This window comes from Lissotriton vulgaris, chromosome 11, assembly GCF_964263255.1.
Source record: "Lissotriton vulgaris chromosome 11, aLisVul1.2, whole genome shotgun sequence".
Taxonomy (NCBI): Eukaryota; Metazoa; Chordata; class Amphibia; order Caudata; family Salamandridae; genus Lissotriton; species Lissotriton vulgaris.
In genome coordinates, this window is record NC_141699.1 from 1,050,070,475 (window position 1) to 1,050,089,566 (window position 19,092).

Below are 19,092 nucleotides of genomic sequence, written 5' to 3' on the forward strand. Positions count from 1 at the left end.
GACATGGAGTCACCCCGGAACCCCTTACGGGTCCTCCACACCAATAGGCTCAAACCCCACTTCGTGCGCTCGGAACTTAGCCTCCTGATGGCTACCGACAGTGGGACTGAAGAAGACTCCGAGCCCCTTCCTGACCTGCTGAAGACGCTCGAAAAGGACGGCTCCGTGGAAGGGGTCAGACTCTCCAATGCCTTGTCCCCAGAGCAACGCCAAGACTGTCGAGACCTTCTGCTCCAATTTGCCGACCTATTTTCCCTCATCCCCGGGGTCACCCCCTGGTGCCTTCACGACGTGGATACCGGGGATAGCCCCCCTATCCGACACAGGGCGTACCGAGTACCGGATCGAGTACGCGCCTGCATCCAGACAGAGGTCTCCAAAATGCTGGCTCTGGGAGTGATCGAACCTTCTGACAGCCCCTGGGCCAGCCCGGTCGTACTGGTCCCCAAGGCCGCCGCCCCGGGCTTCGCCCCCGAGCTCAGGTTCTGCGTGGACTATCGGGGCCTGAACTCCGTCACCAGGACAGACGCTCATCCCATCCCCCAGGCAGATGAGCTGATTGACCGCATGGGGGCCGCCCGCTACCTGAGCATCTTCGACTTAACAGCGGGCTACTGGCAGATCGGCCTCACCCCAGGGGCCCAAGAGCGATCCGCCTTCTCTACCCCGGATGGCCACTACCACTTCAAGGTGATGCCATTCGGCATGAAAAACGCCCCCGCTACCTTCCAGAGACTCGTAAACCAGGTACTGGCGGGCCTCGAGGAATTCAGCACCGCCTATCTGGGCGATATTGCTGTGTACAGTCGCCACTGGGTAGAACACCTCCACCACCTCCGGGAGGTCCTGAACGCAGGCCGGGCTCACCATCAAAGCCAACAAGTGCCAGATTGGCCAAGGGTCCGTGACCTACCTGGGACACCAAGTGGGAAGCGGTCTGGTGGCCCCCCTCCAGCTCAAGATCGCTGCCATCCAGGCCTGGGAACCTCCGGTCACCCAAACAGAGGTCCGAGCCTTCTTGGGGCTCACCGGGGTACTACCGGCGTTTTGTAAAAGACTATGGCAGCATTGTGGGGCCCCTCACAGAACTCACATCCAAGAAGAACCCCAAAACAGTCAACTGGACTACGGAATGTCAGGCGGCTTTTGAGAAATTGAAGTACGCCATGTGCACCGCCCCCGTGCTCCAAGCCCCCGACTACAGCCGGGAGTTCATAGTACAGACGGACGCCTCAGATCATGGCGTGGGGCCGTTCTATCCCAACTCAACCCCGAGGGAGTTGACCAACCAGTGGCCTTCATCATCCGACGCCTGCTGGCTCGAGAGCAGCGCTGGAGCACCATCGAACGGGAGGCCTTCGCCGTGGTGTGGGCCCTCAAGAAGCTCCGGCCCTATCTCTTCGGTACCCACTTCCGGGTGAAAACAGATCACCGACCCCTGCAATGGCTGATGCAGATGCGGGGGGAGAACCCAAAGCTGTTGCGCTGGTCCATCTCCCTGCAGGGGATGGACTTCACTGTGGAGCATCGTCCAGGCCAAGACCACGCCAACGCAGACGGCCTGTCACGCTTCTTCCGCCTCAGCGAGGAGAGTACCCAAGAGGATGGGTGACTCTCCCTGCCTTCAGCTGGGGGGGACGCATGTTGGACAGGCCTCGTGGAAGGCCCGCTCCCTCTCCGCATGGCGGGGCCCGGGCCCTTGCCCCACCTGTGTCCTAGACAAGAACTATCCCTGCAACCCACCGGAACCACCCACGGCCCGTGCCCGATGGACCTCCAGCTCCTGAACCCCCCGGGATCGGCTGGCCCAGGCCCCTTCCAGGACCAATGCCCCCGGCCCAGCCGCCATTTTGGACACTACACGACAAGGCAGCGTGGCCTCGGTTCGACCCCAACCCCGGGCCTGGCCAGGCCCCGACATCGAGGCCCCACCATCCACCCAGGAGGTGAAGAGACCACTTGGCAGGTCAATGGGAGAAGGAGTGTCAATGGCTCCCCTCCGCCAGGTGTCGTTCGCCCCCGGCCTCCCTGGGCGCTGGCTCCACCCCCCTGCTGGGTGTCTGGACTCCCTCATCCCGGACCTCCCGACCTCCAAGTGCAAGGGTCCGGACATCAAAGGGCGCCAGACCTATAACTGGGGCAGCTCCAGAGCAGGAAGGGAGTTGTATCCTGGAGTCGAGAGACACCGAGACAAACTCATCCTTGGAGGCCTGCTGGCGCTGCCGCGGCTCCTTCTCGTGAATCATCTTCTAGGCCTGCTGGCGCTGCCGCGGCCCGCATCATCGTGAAACCATCTTCGAAGCCTGCTGGCGCTGCCGCGGCCCTCCTTCTCGTGAACCATCTTCTAGGCCTGCTGGCGCTGCCGCGGCCCTCCTCCTCGTGAAACCATTGTCGAAGCCTGCTGGCGCTGCCGCGGCCCTCATCATCGTGGAACCATCTTCGAAGCCTGCTGGCGCTGCCGCGGCCCTTCTCATCGTGAACCATCTCCGAGCCTGCTGGCGCTGCCGCGGCCCATCCTTGCGAACTCTCAAGCTCGAGGATTGTGAGCTCCCTCTCCTGCCGCCCCGTACCGGACCGGTACTAAGACTGTCCCGCTACCCCTTTTCCCCAAAGAGACTAGAATTGGCAGGATCCTCGTATCCTGGCCCCCCTGTATCGTTATCACCTTGCCTCAAGATCTCTATATAAAGTGTGCAGAACTCATCTCTGTGTGGTGTCCATCTGTGGGGGGAAGTTACTTGTCTGTACGATCACCGGAGAGGGCCCTCGCCGGAGGCCTCTCCCCCTGTACTCGGCCGACCCTCCGGGTCTCCGTCTAACACTGGTGCTCATGCAAAGCGCTCAAATCACCTCGGGTTGACTTCGCGCAATATAAAACCGCAAAAAAAGATGTTCTCAGTGATTGTGTGTTAATTCAATCAAAGAGCAAAAAATGTATTTGCATGGCCAAGGAAATGAGCGCAGTACATTCACAAACAGGTCCGGGAGCAGGTAATAGCTCACAGGGCCAAACGTGGAGGACGGGAGCGCTAATGGCTTTTAAAAGACCTTCTCCGTGGGACACGTGGTCATCCTCCGCGTGCAACCAATTCCATTTACATTCTCCTACAGCTTGCTCGGGCTGTTTCACTTCGTGCTTTCTGCACACCAAGGGCTCGGGTTTTACCCACACATTGCTGTTGAATGGCAATAAATAAGATAAAGGAGGAACCAAAAGCACTGGGCTTGGGTGAACTGCTCCTTACTTGGTTTCCAAAGGGGCGTTATCACTTCATGTTAAGCCCCGGGCGTAGGAGGAGGGAAATCGGCGCCCTGGCTGATGGTAGTGAATTAAGGGGGACGGGGGCAGTGCCTTTTGAGTTCACTGATCTGCACCTGGCTGAGCCCCTGGACTTGGCTCTGAACACAAGCATCACGACCTCCCACAGCTCACCGCTCACCTACATCACCGATAGCTAAGCTGCCTCCGGCTGAAGGTGGTTTGTTGATGTGTGCCAGCAGGAGTCAAGGGTGATGGGAGGACAAGGAAGGGGGCTGAAGGGGTGTTAAATCGTCGGCTGTATGATTATGTGGGATTAAAGCCACTTTAAACAAGCATTTGCACTGCAATAGGCCGGGCAGTAGCTTACTTGGGAAGCTCCGCAGCTCGGACCCTTTTCTCTTGTTTGGCTTCGGCAGCCCCCGAGGATGTCTCCATGATGCCGGAGGTGTGGTCTCCCCCTCTGTGCCCGAACGCCATGAGCCTCGGTGTCCTCCAGCACCTCCCGTGTTCCGCTCCCCCCTCCGGCGCCCCCGTCCATGGTATTTTCATTTCATTTGTTTTCTTCTCTCGCCTTTCTTCAATGTATTGCTTTCTGTTTGTCTTTATTAGTTTCCCTTGCCCCCCTCCCGCTGTCCCTGTGCCCGTTAACCCGCCCCCCTCCCGCTGTCCGTGTACCCGTTCCCGCCATCCCTCCCGCTGTCCGTGTGCCCGTTTGACTCATGTTGCTGTGTGTGTCCGATACAGAGAGAGCCTGTTAAGTCCCTGGTTTATGCGTGCCGAATAGTGCACTGTGCCCCTGTGTGCTTGCATGTGCCGTTGTATGCGGGAATGTTGTTGCTTGTGCCCAGAGCAGAGAGAGCCTAGTCTCCGGTTTATGCGTGTTGAAGAGTACATTGTGCCCCTGTGTGCTTGTATGTGCTGGTGTGCGAGCATGTTACTGTGTGTGTCCTGGGAGAGAGACCCCGTCCCTGGTTCATGTGTGCCGAAGAGTGCATTGTGTCCCTGTGTGCTTGCCTGTGCTGTTGAGTGCGAGCATGTTGCTGTGTGTGTCCGGGCAGAGAGACCCCGTCCCTGGTTTATGCGTGCCAAATAGTCACTGTGCCCCTGTGTGCTTGCCTGTGCTGTTGAGTGCGAGCATGTTGCTGTGTGTGTCCGGGCAGAGAGAGCCCCATCACTGGTTTGCCCGAGCCCATGTTAGTGGACGTCAAGGCTGCAGGCGCACGGACCTGTTTCGCCTTGCACTAAGGAGCCGGTTGCCAGTCCTCAGCAAAGTGGGCGGGGGGGGGTTGCAGGTGGTTTTGTTTTGTAAGCAGGAGTGTTTTCTTCCAAAGAGGAACCTGCTGATTATTTTCTGGGCTGCGTCCGAGGGCCCTGGTAATGAGTGTGCGCCTCAGCAAAGTTTCCCCTCAGCTGCCGCTTTAGAAAAGTGCCGATGGTGCGATCCTTTGAAGGTGTGTTGCCTGTGGGTGTATTTGGACTAATCTCCCAGTCCAGCTAAGTGTCCCTCTGCATGTTGCGCCTTCTTGCCCATTCATCTCCTTCCTCGCGCCGCATCCCACCTGCTGACAGGGCGCTGATGGCCTACCTAATGCTCGAGTGACCTAGTTTCTAGTTTAGCATTGTCAAAAAATTATGGATTGCTTAAACAGTTCGCGCACAGGAAGAAAAAGACTGCAAATCCCAGAATGCTTTGAGATGTAAACGTGTGCCCATGTTTCTCGTTTAAATCTTTCTCTTGGCAGTAGTTTACCTGAAAGCTCTGATGACATGCACTTGAATTCAATAAAGTGAGGGTGTATGTGGGGGCTTTTTAATTCAGGAAGGCCATGGCAGACAGGAGTTACTGGGCCAAGATTGTGACACTCGGAGCTTTTACCACCAATTGAGCCCAAATGTGAGCACTGTAGTGTCTTGGTGTTATGAGCATTAGGGCCCTCGTGGTTGAGAGAGGACTTGAAACAGGAATTAATAAGCTGCTGGAGCGCACAATGACTCATAGTGCAGGCTGACTTGTCTCCAAATGCTTACATAGATTAATGCCACCCACCTTCTGTTTGGCACCCATTTTGTCAATATCATAAAGATGACAGTAAAGCTTTTGGGGTATAGACCCTGTTGGTGGGACCTGTACTGGTAGAGACGTGAAACGTGGGAACGGCATTGGCACATCAAAGTCATTTATAGGAGGCATTATAGTAGCAGGACGACGATAAAAGGATGCATGCCTGTCTCTAATGATACGACAGCCGGGTTTGCTGCATTGGTATCACATATATCAACAGTTGTTTATCTGTGCAGCGCCAGAGATGCAGGGCGGTGGCTGGGCTGTGGCACTCTTCTGTGGGCATTGATGCAGCACATGTTAGCGTGTGTAGAGTATGGCGGTGTGCGGGGCATCGGCCCCGACACACAACAGAGTGTGTACTTTTAAGATGTATGTATGGTGCTGTCTGGGTGTGTGTGGCTCTGGGTGTGTGTGTGTGGCTCTGGGTGTGTGGCTCTGTGTGTGTGTGTGTGTGGCTCTGGGTGTGTGTGTGTGTGGCTCTGGGTGTGTGTGTGTGTGTGGCTCTGGGTGTGTGTGTGTGGCTCTGGGTGTGTGTGTGGCTCTGGGTGTGTGTGTGTGTGTGGCTCTGGGTGTGTGTGTGGCTCTGGGTGTGTGTGTGGCTCTGGGTGGGTGTGTGTGTGTGGCTCTGGGTGTGTGTGGCTGGCTCTGGGTGGGTGTGTGTGTGGCTCTGGGGGTGTGTGTGTGGTAGTAATTGCTGTCTGCTGAGCTCGTCCGTAGGGTACAACAGGTCTCACATTTGCGAGAGATTAAGCTAATGGCAATATAAATGACAATGCCATTTATTTATCTGTTTTCAAAACCAACACATAAATACAAAATTTGTCATTTACAATGCCAATAGCTCTAACTTTTCCAAAGGCGAAACCATTGCATTGTAAATGCTTGTTATTTATTTCTGTGCACTGTTAAGGAATGTTGCGCACTTAAGAATATAAGTGTCCTCCTAAATAACGCAGTGTAGTTTGAAATTAATTCAATGCACTATTAAGAACATTCTGCCCTCCAGGGGCGGAATGTTCTAATATAGGATGAGCTGACCTCTTACATGATTTCTTTGCTGTATCAAAGAATGCAGCACAATATTAGATTATTTTGAAATGAACGTTATGTACTTTTTTTTTTTTTTTTTTTTTTTTTTTTTGGTGTAAGACATTTATTTTGAACAAATGAGATAGAAGATTCACACTGCGTCGCGCCAACAACCCGGAGGCAGGCCGCTATCAGATATAGAATGCACAAAGATCAGGAAAACAGAATAGGGGCCGTCATCCGGCCGGTTCCAACATTCCTAGGCAGACAGTTAACACAATAACATCTTAAACGTATGCAGTGCAACTTCAGCGAGTAAACGGTCTTACTTTTCTCTCAGTGCGTTTGACATTTAAAGGCATCAGGAATCAATTGAGCCGCCTCTGGGCAAACAGCGGTCAGCAACCAGCTGCAGCGGCATGTGGAAAGGATGCGTCTAACAGCACCGTTTTTCTCCCAACATGTCCCACCAACAAACAAAAACCAAAAACATCAATCATAGGTGCAAGTACGTAGAAAAACAGCCATATAACACCTCAGCCATCAATAAGGTCTCATGGACCCGCGCCGGAGCGTCCCGAAGGAGGGCGAGCCACAGTTAGGGCGGGTGTGTGGCGACATCTATTCTGTGCACGTATAGGCTAGGGGGCGGGGGGGGGGGGAGGGGTGGGAGGGGCAGGAATGAGGCCGCGAGAGGGCCAGTGGGAGAGGGGGGCCAGAGTCATACCCGGGGGCAGTGAGGGCCGCAAGCGCAGAGCGTGTGTCAGTGCAGGTCCGGTCCGCGCCAGCGCAGGTCCATGGGACGACAATCACTCAGCCACGCAGTGTACACATTCAGCCCATATCATCTGAAACACTCGTATCAGGTGATGTACCCGGGGTGTCCGAGCTTGTGCGTTCTCTAGTCCACTGAATAAATGGGTCCCATATATCAGTAGGTCTGGAAGCGGTGGGCATAGTCTCCCAGTAGTGCGACAGTTGAGTATGGCCGTATGTCACATCCCTAATCCAGCCCTCGAAAGAGGGGAGAGCCGACCTGCCCCAATGCAGTGCGATCTGTCGTTTGGCGTATAAAAGGAGTAATGCATGCAGTTTCCTGTCGCAGGGTTCAGTGTCTTTAACGTATCCTAGCAGACCTAGTAGTGGGGTCGGCGTGTCGTTCCTATGTGTGATTTGATTGATGGCTGTGAAGACCTCCGACCAGTATGCACCCAGCCTGGGGCAACTCCAAGCCACATGGATAAAGGACGCACCCTCCCCTCCACATTTCCAGCAAGAGGCGTCTGCACGGACGCCCATACGGTGTAATAGTGTCGGCGTGCGATAATACCGGTGCAGGAATTTGAAGTGGATGAGCCGCAGCCGATAGTTCGGAGATAGTGCCGTGAGTTGCTTACAGCAGTACTCCTATGTTTCGTCCGACAACTGGTCTTCCAGGTCCTCAGCCCAAGCTTGCTTGGCCGTGGCCACCGTCAGTGGTGCCTGTTCCTGTATGCAATTATACAGTCTAGATACCAGCTTTTTGGGGGAAGGTCGTGAAAGCAAGTTTTGGAGGGCGGACAGTATGCACGGCTCCTCTGGGAATCGTGGACCTAACTTTTTGCAGGACTCCCTAAGGGAATGATACAGGAACATGTCTGCAAAAGAGTCGGGCTGGTCGTCCCCACTAGCGGCCATCTCGAAAAAAGTGCCGTCAGGATATAGGTCAGCAAAGGTGAGAAGTCGGTTTCCACGGATCGTGAGGACGTCGCCTCTGGCTGTCAAACAAGGTAGCATCGGGTTACCCCTCAGGGGGATAGCCGGCGCGTAAAGCAAGGAGAGCCCGGCTCTTTTCTGAAGCTCGCGCCAGGCCCAGCGGACCATTTCCACTGTGTCTACCTCTCGCGACGGGCATGTAACTTTCCCGTACAGTGCCACTCGTAGTGGCAAGGGGGCGACCACCGCTAGTTCCACCGCCGCATGCGGCTGGTAGGGAGTGGGATAGGCCCAGAAATGAAGGAACTGAGCTTGCGCACAGAGGGAGTAGAGCTTCAAGTCAGGGGCACCCAGGCCCCCTTGTCGGAGCGGAAGTGTGAGCAGATCCCAGGAGACTCTGGCCTGCCCACCGGCCCACACCAACTTCAGCAGCAGCGAGCGGATGCGAGCGTGGAAGGGAGTTGTCATTGGCAGTGGTATGTTTACAAACAAATACAAGAATTTGGGGAGAACCACCATTTTCGCCAGTGCAATCCTCGCAACCAGGGATAGAGGTAATTTGTTCCAGACCTCGATCTTTCCCTCAAGCCAGTCCACCGCCCTCCCGAAATTTAGCGCCCACAGCTCCTGCACATCCCGGCTGATCCAGACACCCAAATACTTGACCGCTTCTGTCTCCCACCTAAGGGGGTAGTCCGGAGCAGGGCGAACAGTGCTCTCCGTCAGGGGGAAGGCTACCGACTTTGACCAGTTGATGGATACCCCCGCCAGGCCCTCAAATCTCACAAATTCTCGGAGTAGCGGACTCATGTTGTCTTTGGGATTTATGACGTATAAAGTGACATCATCCGCGTATAGCGAAATTAGCAAGCTCCTAGCGCTGAATCCAATGCCCCTGGCAGTATGGTGTTGCCTTATGCGAGCCGCAAGTGGTTCCATCGCAATTGCAAAAAGGAGCGGGGACAGAGGACATCCCTGTCTGGTACCCCTTGAGACACTAAATGGCTTGGAAACGAGCCCGTTAACACTCACCCTGGCTCTAGGTTCCGTGTATAGGAGCTTGATCAGGGTCATGAAGTTTTGACTGAAGCCCATCCGCCCCAGAACACTAAAAAGGTAAGGCCATTCTAAGGAGTCGAAGGCTTTGGTGGCGTCCAGAAACACCACCGCCGCCTGTACTGATGGGTGCAAGTAGTGAAGGACGGAAAAAATAGTTCTGAGATTATGTGATGTCGCGCGGCCAGGGATGAATCCCGATTGATCTGGGAGCGCAATCATAGGCAACATTGGTTGTAATCTATCTGCAATTACCTTCGCGTAAATTTTAGCATCCACGTTTATAAGTGAAAGGGGCCTGTAGGAGTCCAGTTGTTGTTCATCCTTATCCGGCTTGAGTAGCGTGATAATTAGGGCCTCACGCATGGAGTCCGGAAGGGAATTTAATTCAAGAGCCTCGACAAATACGGAGTGTAGTCTCGGCGCCAGTTCATCGACATAAGTTTTATAGAAGGATGTAGTTAGGCCATCGGGGCCAGGGGCTTTGTTGGCCGGCATGCTTTTAATCACCTGAGCGATATCTTGTATTGTGACAGTGAGGTCCATGTATTGTCTGTGGTTGTTGTTAAACCATATGAGGGCGATTGAGTCAAGAAAGTCTCGCAGTGATGCCGGTGTCGTGGGTTGTTTTGAGGTGTAAAGGGTGGCATAAAAATCCGCGAACGCACCTAACACAGCCTCTTGGCCCATCACTAGGTTGCCGGATCTATCATAAATGGTGTGGATATAGTTGGATTGTGCGCGAGGAGCTATCAGCCTAGCAAGGGTCCTGCTCGGCCTGTCCCCCTCCCCGTATCTGCGCGCCTCAGCCTGTTTCCCCAGGAATCGCACCTCCCGCTCCGCTTCCTCATTGAAGGCTAGCAGCTTGGTTTTCAGATTACCAGCAATTTCCAACGACGGGTCAGAGCTAAAAGTGATATCAAGGTCTCTCAGTTCCCCCTCCAGTTTAGCTAACGTGTCCCTGATGGTGCGTAGGACCCCTGCTTTCCGTGCTATACATTGGCCTCTGATCACAGCCTTAAAGGCATCCCATACAATGGCCTCAGAGGAGACAGACCCAGCATTTTCAGTGAAGTATTTAATGATGTCTTCCCTAATCCCTTCTACAAACACCGGGTCTGTGAGCGCGTGTGGGGGAAGGCGCCACTGGAACGCCCTGTTTATAGTGTCGGGGGGCGCAGCTCCAACATACACGGAGCATGATCCGACAGTGATCTAGCCATGATATCAACATTCGACACCCATGTCGCAACTTCAGGAGACACCAGCCAGAAGTCTAATCTGGACCAGGCGGCTTTATGACAAGTGTAGCAGGTCCCCACTTTGACCCCTGGATTCCTGGCTCTCCACACATCAGATAGCATACCCTCACTCATGACTTCCAAGACCGCCAGACGCGCTTTAGCATGCTGTGGTCTGCTCACACCTCTACGATCCATGTCATCATTCAGTACAATGTTGAAATCACCCCCCATTACGACCGTCTGGCAGTCCAGCAACGCAATCTCCGCCCAAACACTTCTGAAAAAGTCGGGATCGTCTACATTGGGACCATAGATTGCAGCCAGCACAATGGGTCGCCCTTGCAAAGAACCATGCAGCAAGACATACCTCCCTTCTGCATCACGCACTTGAGAGTGCTCTCGCCAATCCAACCCTCTGCGAATGAGTATGGCTACACCTCTCGCGTAGTTGGAGTAAATGGAAGAGTAAACGTGGGCCCATCGGGAATTTTTCAAACGGGGTGAGGGGGTCGCGTGGAGATGTGTTTCTTGTAAGAAGCAAATGTCTACACTGTGTCTAGATAATATACCATGCATCAAACGGGCTTTCCTGAAGTCCCCAAGGCCCCTAATGTTCCAAGTCCAGAGCTTAATACCCCCCATCTAGAATGTTTGACAGTGTCGAAACCCTCCCCTGTACCCCCATCCCCAAAAGCCAGAAGGCCGCCTAGACGCCATGGCTACAGGCACAGTTCGCAAACAGATAATCATGTGTAGCAGTACATTGCACCAGTTCAAAACTAAAACTCGCAACTTGTGAAACCCCCCCCCACCACCCCTCTCCCTCAGCAACCCCCCAATCAGGTCGTGACATATCCCAGAAGCAGGCACGCATGGCGTGAAAAAACCCCAACATCAATAACAAAGGGAGGCACCCCATGAGGCGTGGTGTGCCCAGCAAACACCCCCGTATGTACGGGGTGGCTACAGTCAAACTTTAAAGTTCCTGGGCGCTAACAGTGCCCCCATCCCGAGGTCCGCAAAGTCCATAAGTAACCAAAGTCTCAAATAAAGCGCGGAGGCAGCAGCTACAGGTTGGCGCTCAAGAGCGCCTCAGTGACTTACCCTCAGTGAGTCAGTTCGGAAGTAACAAACCTGTGTCAAAGGCTGACTCGGGTCCCCAACTGTGAGTCAAAGAGGCAAATCTGCAGCCGTACAGGGTGAAAGCCGTAGTTTTCTCAGTCATTGTCACTGAGGTGGTCTGAAGCTTCCTCAAGTCGTGGCGATTTCCTTCTGGCTCCAGCACAGATGTGTTTAGCGAACTTGAGTGCAGACTTGGCGTCAGTGAAGAAGTGTGAGGTGTTTTCGTGTTGAATCTTCAATTTCGCCGGGTAAAGGAGAGAATAGGGCACACCAGCTTGCAGCAAAATTCTCTTCGCTGGCAGGAATTCCTTACGGGCTGCCTGCACAAGTGGGGTGAAGTCCGGGTAAAAGGAGATGTGGTTTCCTTGGTGTGTGACCTTACCCTTCTCTCTCGCCAAACGCAGGATGATGTCTCTATCTTGGTAGTTGAGCAATTTAGCCAGGATGGGACGCGAAGGGGCGCCCGGCGGAGGTTTTTTCCCAAGGGACCTGTGCGCTCTTTCCACCGTGAAAACCGGGGACAGATCTGGGTCGAACAGTTCATGTAGGAGATCCGATACAAACAATTCCATCTTGCCTATGTTTGTAGTCTCCGGAATGCCTGTAATGCGGATGTTGGATCTTCTGGAACGTGCTTCCAAATCGTCCGACTTGGCGCGCAAATTGTCGATTTCCCGCTCCAGCGACGTGATATGTTGCTTGGCCTGCTGCTGGAACTCGCAACATTCAGTCTGCCTATTTTCAAGGCAATCCAGTCTCGTCTCGTGGGCGTCCACCTTAGTTTTCACGGATTCGAGTTGTGTGGCCATATTATCAAGCTTAGCGTCAATGCTCTTTAAGCTGGATCTCACCTCCATAATGAGGGCCCCAAAGTCGATGTCCGGAGGTGTACCTTGCGACGACGATGCGCCACTATCCGACTCCGTCGCCGGGTTTTTCGGGGGTCTCCTGTTGTCAAAGCTTATCTTAGACTGCTTGGCTTCGTTCTTCCCCATCTCTGCAGTCGGATGAAGTCCGCGGATTGCGCAAAAGGGCAGCGCCTATCTAGTGCCTTGTTCAACAAGTGCGCAGCCCACGTGCAACTGTCCAAGCGGCGCCGGGCGCGTCAGGCGTAGCTATGAGATTGCGGTGCCCAGTCCAGCCGTGTGGAAGATAGGCGCAGGTGCCCAGTGGCTCCCCAGAGCTGCAGCGCACAGAGCGGGCCTCGTCAGGGTTCAAAATGGCGGGCACCCGTATTGCAATGTCGAGCCCGCGCTACAGGCGGGAAATCCACAGCACCGGAGATCTCGGGGACCGGAGCCGCAAGGCGCGCAATTATATGTGCGGAGATCCGCTCCGCACAGTGAGTGGCGAAGCGGGTGGAACTCCAAGCCGCCTCCGCCTCGCCGCAGCTGCACTTCACACCCTCTCCGGCCCCCGCAGCAATGTAGGCAGTGTTGGCGCGACCCCCTTGACTGCCACCGGGCTCCCCACAATCCAGCGCTACCTGGGTGGACGACGGATCTCCTCGTGGCGTCCCAGTCAGTGTCGCTAAGCTGCGCCGGCCTCCGCAGCTTCACACCCGCTCAATCCCTCCTCGGCTGCAACCGGGGCTCACCGGTATGATTTATGCGGCAGCCCCCCGGCAGGCGACGTTCCTCCGCAAAGTCCGCCAGCTCAGCAGAGGCCTCCGCAGCCGCGGCCCACAGTGTCCCGCGACGCCCAGTAAGAGGCACTTCCGGCGAGGGGCAGAGCGGGCGCGCCGGTCGGTGAATGTTCAGGTCGTCGCCGCTCCGAAGGGGTGTCGCCTCCGCGCCCCAAACTCAGGTCGAAGGATCACCTGGGTGTTCTGAGTCGAACCCGGGAAGAACGGGGGTCTGCAGGCACCAGGAGCAGGATAAATGGAGGATTAATTAGTGTAGCCGGCGGAGCGCACTCAGAGAGCGGCCATCTCGCTGCTCGGCTAGCCACGCCCCCCCAACGTTATGTACTTTAAAGTAATTCATGTGCTCAGATTAAATAGGTCTGTGCTATATAAAAGAAAATTGGACATTTTGGAATGTTAGGCACGTTATAATAATTATTGTGGATGATGTGGGAGCTGGGGAACCAGGTTCAAGTCTCGGTGTCGGCTCAACATCATGTGGTTCTCGGCAAATCTCTTAATCTCCCTGTAAATGAAAGTGTCCTTAACTGGTGCTCATGAAAAGCACCGGTGTTGATGATTAAGTGCCGGTGCTGAGCCCCGGGAAACCACCGGCTCAAATTAAACACAGGTGGCATCTACCAACTTAGATGGCAGATCGAAAGCAGTTCCTCTGCTCAACCTCTATGCAAGGAGGTGTAAATTCGGGAGCTATTTGCACAGGGGTCAAATTTTACTGGGCCAATCCTAATAGAGGCATAAATTGGATCCTCATTAGTGCATGATCAATACTGTCACCAATAACAGTGCAGATGGTGCAGTCGTCATTGCAAAAACTGCAAAGCAATCATGCACACAATTCAGACATACTTAAAATGCAGACGTTGGCAAACAAAGTCCTCCGATGGGTGGCATTAAACCACTGCCAACAAGTAGAGCCAAGTTCTTCTATTTCCAAAGATTCAGAAGAGCCACATTCATGAACTCGCATTGTTCTCAGTGGAGAGTGCAAGGAAAATATGAACCAGATTTTCCAACTCACGCCCCCTGTACTCCAGCGAAAGATGAATTCTGAGCACTTCTCTTAGTTAAAGTCTTACATATGCTCATGATATCAATGCTGCAAAATAAGCCAAGTGCAGACCTCCATCTGGGACAAATCACATGCAGACTGACTGACTTGTTTATTTAGTTACACACACACACATACACACACACACACAATTCCCCCTTGTCAAGTCCCCCCGCGTACTGCATGAGTGAGCTGTATTCTCTAAAAGCTCAAACTCTCACAGACAAACAACACCCTACGACATACAACAACTCTTTATATAGTTGATTGTTTCTCCAAAATTGACAAAGTAGGTTTGTTTTCAGAAACTGTGTTGGGAAGGTAGTATACATTTTTTATCTCACTACTAAGTGTGCACTTTTGCATAAAACAAGGCACTCCATTAGTCTTTCCTAGATTGACCAGTATTGTCCCTGTTTCAATATTCGCCTCTTATAACCAGGACTCTCTTCCCAAAAAGACGGTCTTCTCTCCCACAACATCCCCACTGACACATATCACTTACGCTCTGATCCCTCTAAACCAGGGTCGGATTGGGACTGAAAATCGGCCCGGGCACACCAAAAAAATCGGCCCCCATTTGCATAATGCCTTTCCTCAAATCACTGCTTCAGTGTAATTGCATTAAAAAGAAGGAGGGGGGCGGGGCTTAAAAAATGCATGCATTAGTTTACACTAGTGAAACACACCTGATAACAAGTGAGGCCACTTCTACTGAGGCCCCCTGCCCCCGCTCAGTATGTGCACACATTAATGGGCCGGCCAGCAAGACAAAGGGAGTGACACCTCTGCCTGTTGCTAAACCGGGGGGTGGGGGGGGTCGGCGGTGTTGGTGGCGAGGGAGGGTGGTAATGAGCGCCCATCTGCCTGCAGAGAAGCCCCCCACTGGGCCGCTGGCTGTATTGCGAAAATAGAGGCACCGCCCAAATCGGCCCCAGACTGCTCAAAAATGCAGCCCACATTAGGAACTCATGCACCGGCCCCTCTGGCATTGCCTGAATGCCCGCATTACCAATCCGAGGCTGCTCTAAACTCCCCTCCACCTTCCTCTCGACTTTTACATATGGGCAGTACAAGCGTCATCATGATATGATATGATGTGATATGAGTGGTATTTATAAAGCGCACAGCTACTCAGAAAATGTGTCCCGGTGCTAGAGAACCTCAGAGCTAGTCTGCTGCTATCCCAAGGGGGGTACTTAATATTAGTGTCTGAAGAGCCAGGTTTTAAGCAACTTCCTAAAGGTAAGTAGGTCCGTCATCCTTAAGGTGCCTGTCTACACGTGAACTGGGTTCAACGTCAGCTTTTGAGTTAACTTAGTGAGTAAGTGCTCACATCACAAGTTCAACTCCCCGCAGGGCCACATAGGCCTTTCATACTTCAGCGGTTGACAACTTTAGCAGCAAGGCTGATACAAAAATTATCAATAACATTTAACTTTTTTTTCTTTCTTTTTTTTAACCGATGCTCATTTAAAATCTGCCACTCTGAATTACATCTTTCCATATCTTCACCCAGACGCCAGATGAAATATGTCCGCATTAATCTAGAAATTGATGAATGATTCTTGTCAGTTTTTTTTGCACTTTGCTTTTTTTTTTCCATCAACAGAAGCTGTTCTGGTGTAGTAAATGTAGCAACTAGGTCAAAAGGAAAACTGGCCCCCATCTGAGGCACTCTTTGTGCTGGAGCAGGTGCGATTTGCTATTAAATTCACCCTCCACCCCAGAAAAAAAGCCAACAATGCACGCCCTCTCATTATATTTATAAGTCGTGGTGCTTGTGCAAGCACCATTGCGTAGAAATCCACGACTGCACGCAGAAAAGGAAAAATTAAAAGAAGTCCAAAAATTATCAATACAACGTGTGTTCAGATTCCTTATAATGTTTACTGCTTAACAGTGGTTTAAACCATTTTTTGTTTTCAGAAAAGAAAATTGAAATGAATTGAAATTGCATTTAAATAGTGCTTATTACCCCTGATGAGGCATTGAAGAACTTTACTACGAGCAGCATACTCCTCATTATCTTAAAGTTAGAGGTCAGTCAATTGGTCATTAGGGTTAATCTTGCATGCTGAAGGAATCTATTGCACGCATTACATTTTCTTTGTGGCACTTTAGTGACTTAGGTGTGATCATTAGAGGGTGCTGTTTGAGAAGCAAAGGATTTCAAAGAAAGCTTTAAAACAGACAGGCACAGGGCTTGGAGTAGTGCATATGTAGAGGAGGCCTACAGTAGGAAAGCAAAGTGCATTCAAAATAAATAAAAGAGAAATAGTAATTTAAGGTCATTTTTTCAAATGTTGATGATATGTCTATATCCAATAGAGGGGAACACGATTACTTACAGCAAAGCTCTCCATCAGAGGAAGGAACTTCTGGACAATAATTGGAAGTGCTCCTGAAGAGGCCAAACTAGATAAACTCACAGAGGCTCTGCCACAGTGGGTGTGGTCTTAGGCAATAGATATGTGCTGTGAGCCGCTATGCGTCAAGGAGGATTCAATGTGATCCGTGAAATTTATAAGTCCAGTCAAAGTATTTATGTCTTTCCACAATCTAAATTTCACTTATGGCAGTAAAAGTTGCCCTTACTAGTGGATAAAATGCACTACAGTTACTGTTGTATTATAATTTTTACCTATACTTCTGTGTACAAAGACTTCTTCATTCTTTGTGAGGTAATTTATAGGGATATGCATTTCATTGAAACATTATACTAGATAGAACAAGACACATTGGTAAATGGAGACAATTGCAGCAATTCACGATACAAGGGCACTGACCTGTTGCGATCCATCCCCGTTCACCATGTGCGGCATCATGGCCACCTCTCCATTCAGCAACGGCGGCAGCTCCAATGGGATTTGGTCGGTCATCATCATTGTGACGTACATTCATGGAGAATTTCCCTCAACGGACTTCCTAAAGAGGGGGTAAATTAGTAGATGTTAAGAAATTTAGACACCCAAAATATTGATCTTTTTTGCGACTGTCACAACTGGATGGCACAGGTTTACTGATCACAATTTAATACTAATTACGGAGGGCATTTTACAGAAAAAAGCAGAAAAAAATGTGTATAGGAATGGCATCACCCTCTTTGGCAAGAGAATCTAGGTCACGTCATACATTCAAGGACTGTAGTTAACCTATGCTTTTTTCAGTACATCACAATATCCTCTGCAAAGCGAGCCAAGGCTGAGCAATGAACAACCCATATAAATACACTGGTTCCCTACAGCATCCCTATATAGTCTATTATGTCATCAACCAGTCAATCCTCCTTTCCGTTTGAAGGTTTTCACCAAAAAAGACAAAATCTGCAGCCTGTGAAATATACTGTCTGGCAGCCATGTTCACCCTACTAGCACTTCAGGGCCAGAAAACAGCAGCGGCCCTTGCAGATAAGAGTGGTGGAGCCGGATGGAGGGGAGGGGGGGGGGGGGGCGGGTGGTTTAACAGACGAGGGAAAATTAATTATTTTAAATTTCCCTCCTCATCGTCCATCAGGCCCCCCCCCCCCACCCGGCCACACTAATGTTACCTTGCACTGCACACTCACTGCACAAAACCTGCTCCGCTGTATCCAGGCGTCGAAGCACACCTGAGGTACACTCGGTACCTTGGGTGGGACCCAATGATGAAGCATGCCACCAACTAGGTAGGTGAGTGAGGGTCTTCTAAAAACACAAATGTGTTTCCCCTGTACAAGCATAAACTAGGAGCACCAATATTATAGCTAGTTCTCCTTGATTAAACACATTTTCCACATACCCACATCATGTACGCTTACATAGAAAGAATCTAAAAGGGAAACAATTTACATTAAAAGTGATTATCTGAAAAATGTGGCATGGCTTCAACTCTTGTGAACCAATGACGCACAAACCTGCTGCCCTTGTGTTGACAATCCTGTTACTGTGTCCCTTTCCCATAAGAAGTAATATATCATTGACACTTTAAAAAGATGCAGAGAGTTTTCGAACTATATGTTCTTTTCAGACTGTTTGCAACTTTTATCACCCACTGTTTGAGAATGGCAAAGGGCTGCAGTTCCTAGCATTTTGACATAATTCTAGACAGGGCGGCCAGTTTTTGTTCTTGCCAGCAGGACATTATTTTTTGTTGTGGACTTTCTTTTAATCCATACAAAGATATCTGGGACACATAGTTTTCATTTACCACTACTGAATTAATGGAGCTACTGCAAGATTCCAACAAACCGCAGCTTTTCTTCATAAACCCTTGGGGTGCATGTGAGATGCGATAACCAGACATCATCTACTGGCCTCAGGTTTCTACAAGTACAACTGTCAGTGCGGAAGTCTAAAGCGATGTCTCAACTATCGGCCATAGGTTCTGCGTTGCCACAGGTATCCAATGGTAGAATTGCGGAGTTGGAAGTTCAATATCCTACTCGAGTGATTAAACTGGAGCTCAAATGCAGAGACAAAAAAAATATTTCTCTTTACTGAGTCCCGCATCTGTAACAATCGGCATTCTAGAACAGGGTTCTCCAAAGTCAGTCCTGGAGGGCCGGATCCATGCCAGATATTTAGCATACCCCATTGTAGAGAATGGTAGTTATCTTAAAAATCTGGTATGAGTCCGGCCCTCAACGAACGACTTTAGAGAACCCTGTTCTAGAATATTGCTTCCTTTGATGACCGATGCTTTGGTTTAGACATCATTCACCAGATGGTCCCTTTAAAATGGTCAAACATTTAACCAGAACTCTCCTAGTAATCCTGGCTCTTTTTTATCAGCCCTTGTAAATAAATGCTCCTTTATACTGTCCCAGACACCAAAGTATTGATAATAGTGGTAGAAAATGCTTTGCCCAAAGTTTTTACAAATAATTATTGAGGAGGACTTTAACCCCTTCCACACGGGGCTAATTCCCCCGAAGTGTGGGGG

General features: G+C 51.4%; 1 protein-coding gene across 3 annotated transcripts in view; it reads right to left on the bottom strand.

The window, feature by feature from the left end:
• FNDC3B (fibronectin type III domain containing 3B) overlaps window positions 1-19,092 on the bottom strand; it is a 534,350-nt gene that overhangs the window by 398,218 nt on the left and 117,040 nt on the right. For all 3 annotated transcript variants that reach the window (XM_086944392.1, XM_086944390.1, XM_086944391.1), the window contains exon 2: window positions 16,959-17,097. In XM_086944392.1, the coding sequence (XP_086800518.1) occupies window positions 16,959-17,069 (111 nt within the window). In that variant the 5' untranslated portion in view covers window positions 17,070-17,097. The remainder of the gene's footprint in view (window positions 1-16,958; window positions 17,098-19,092) is intronic.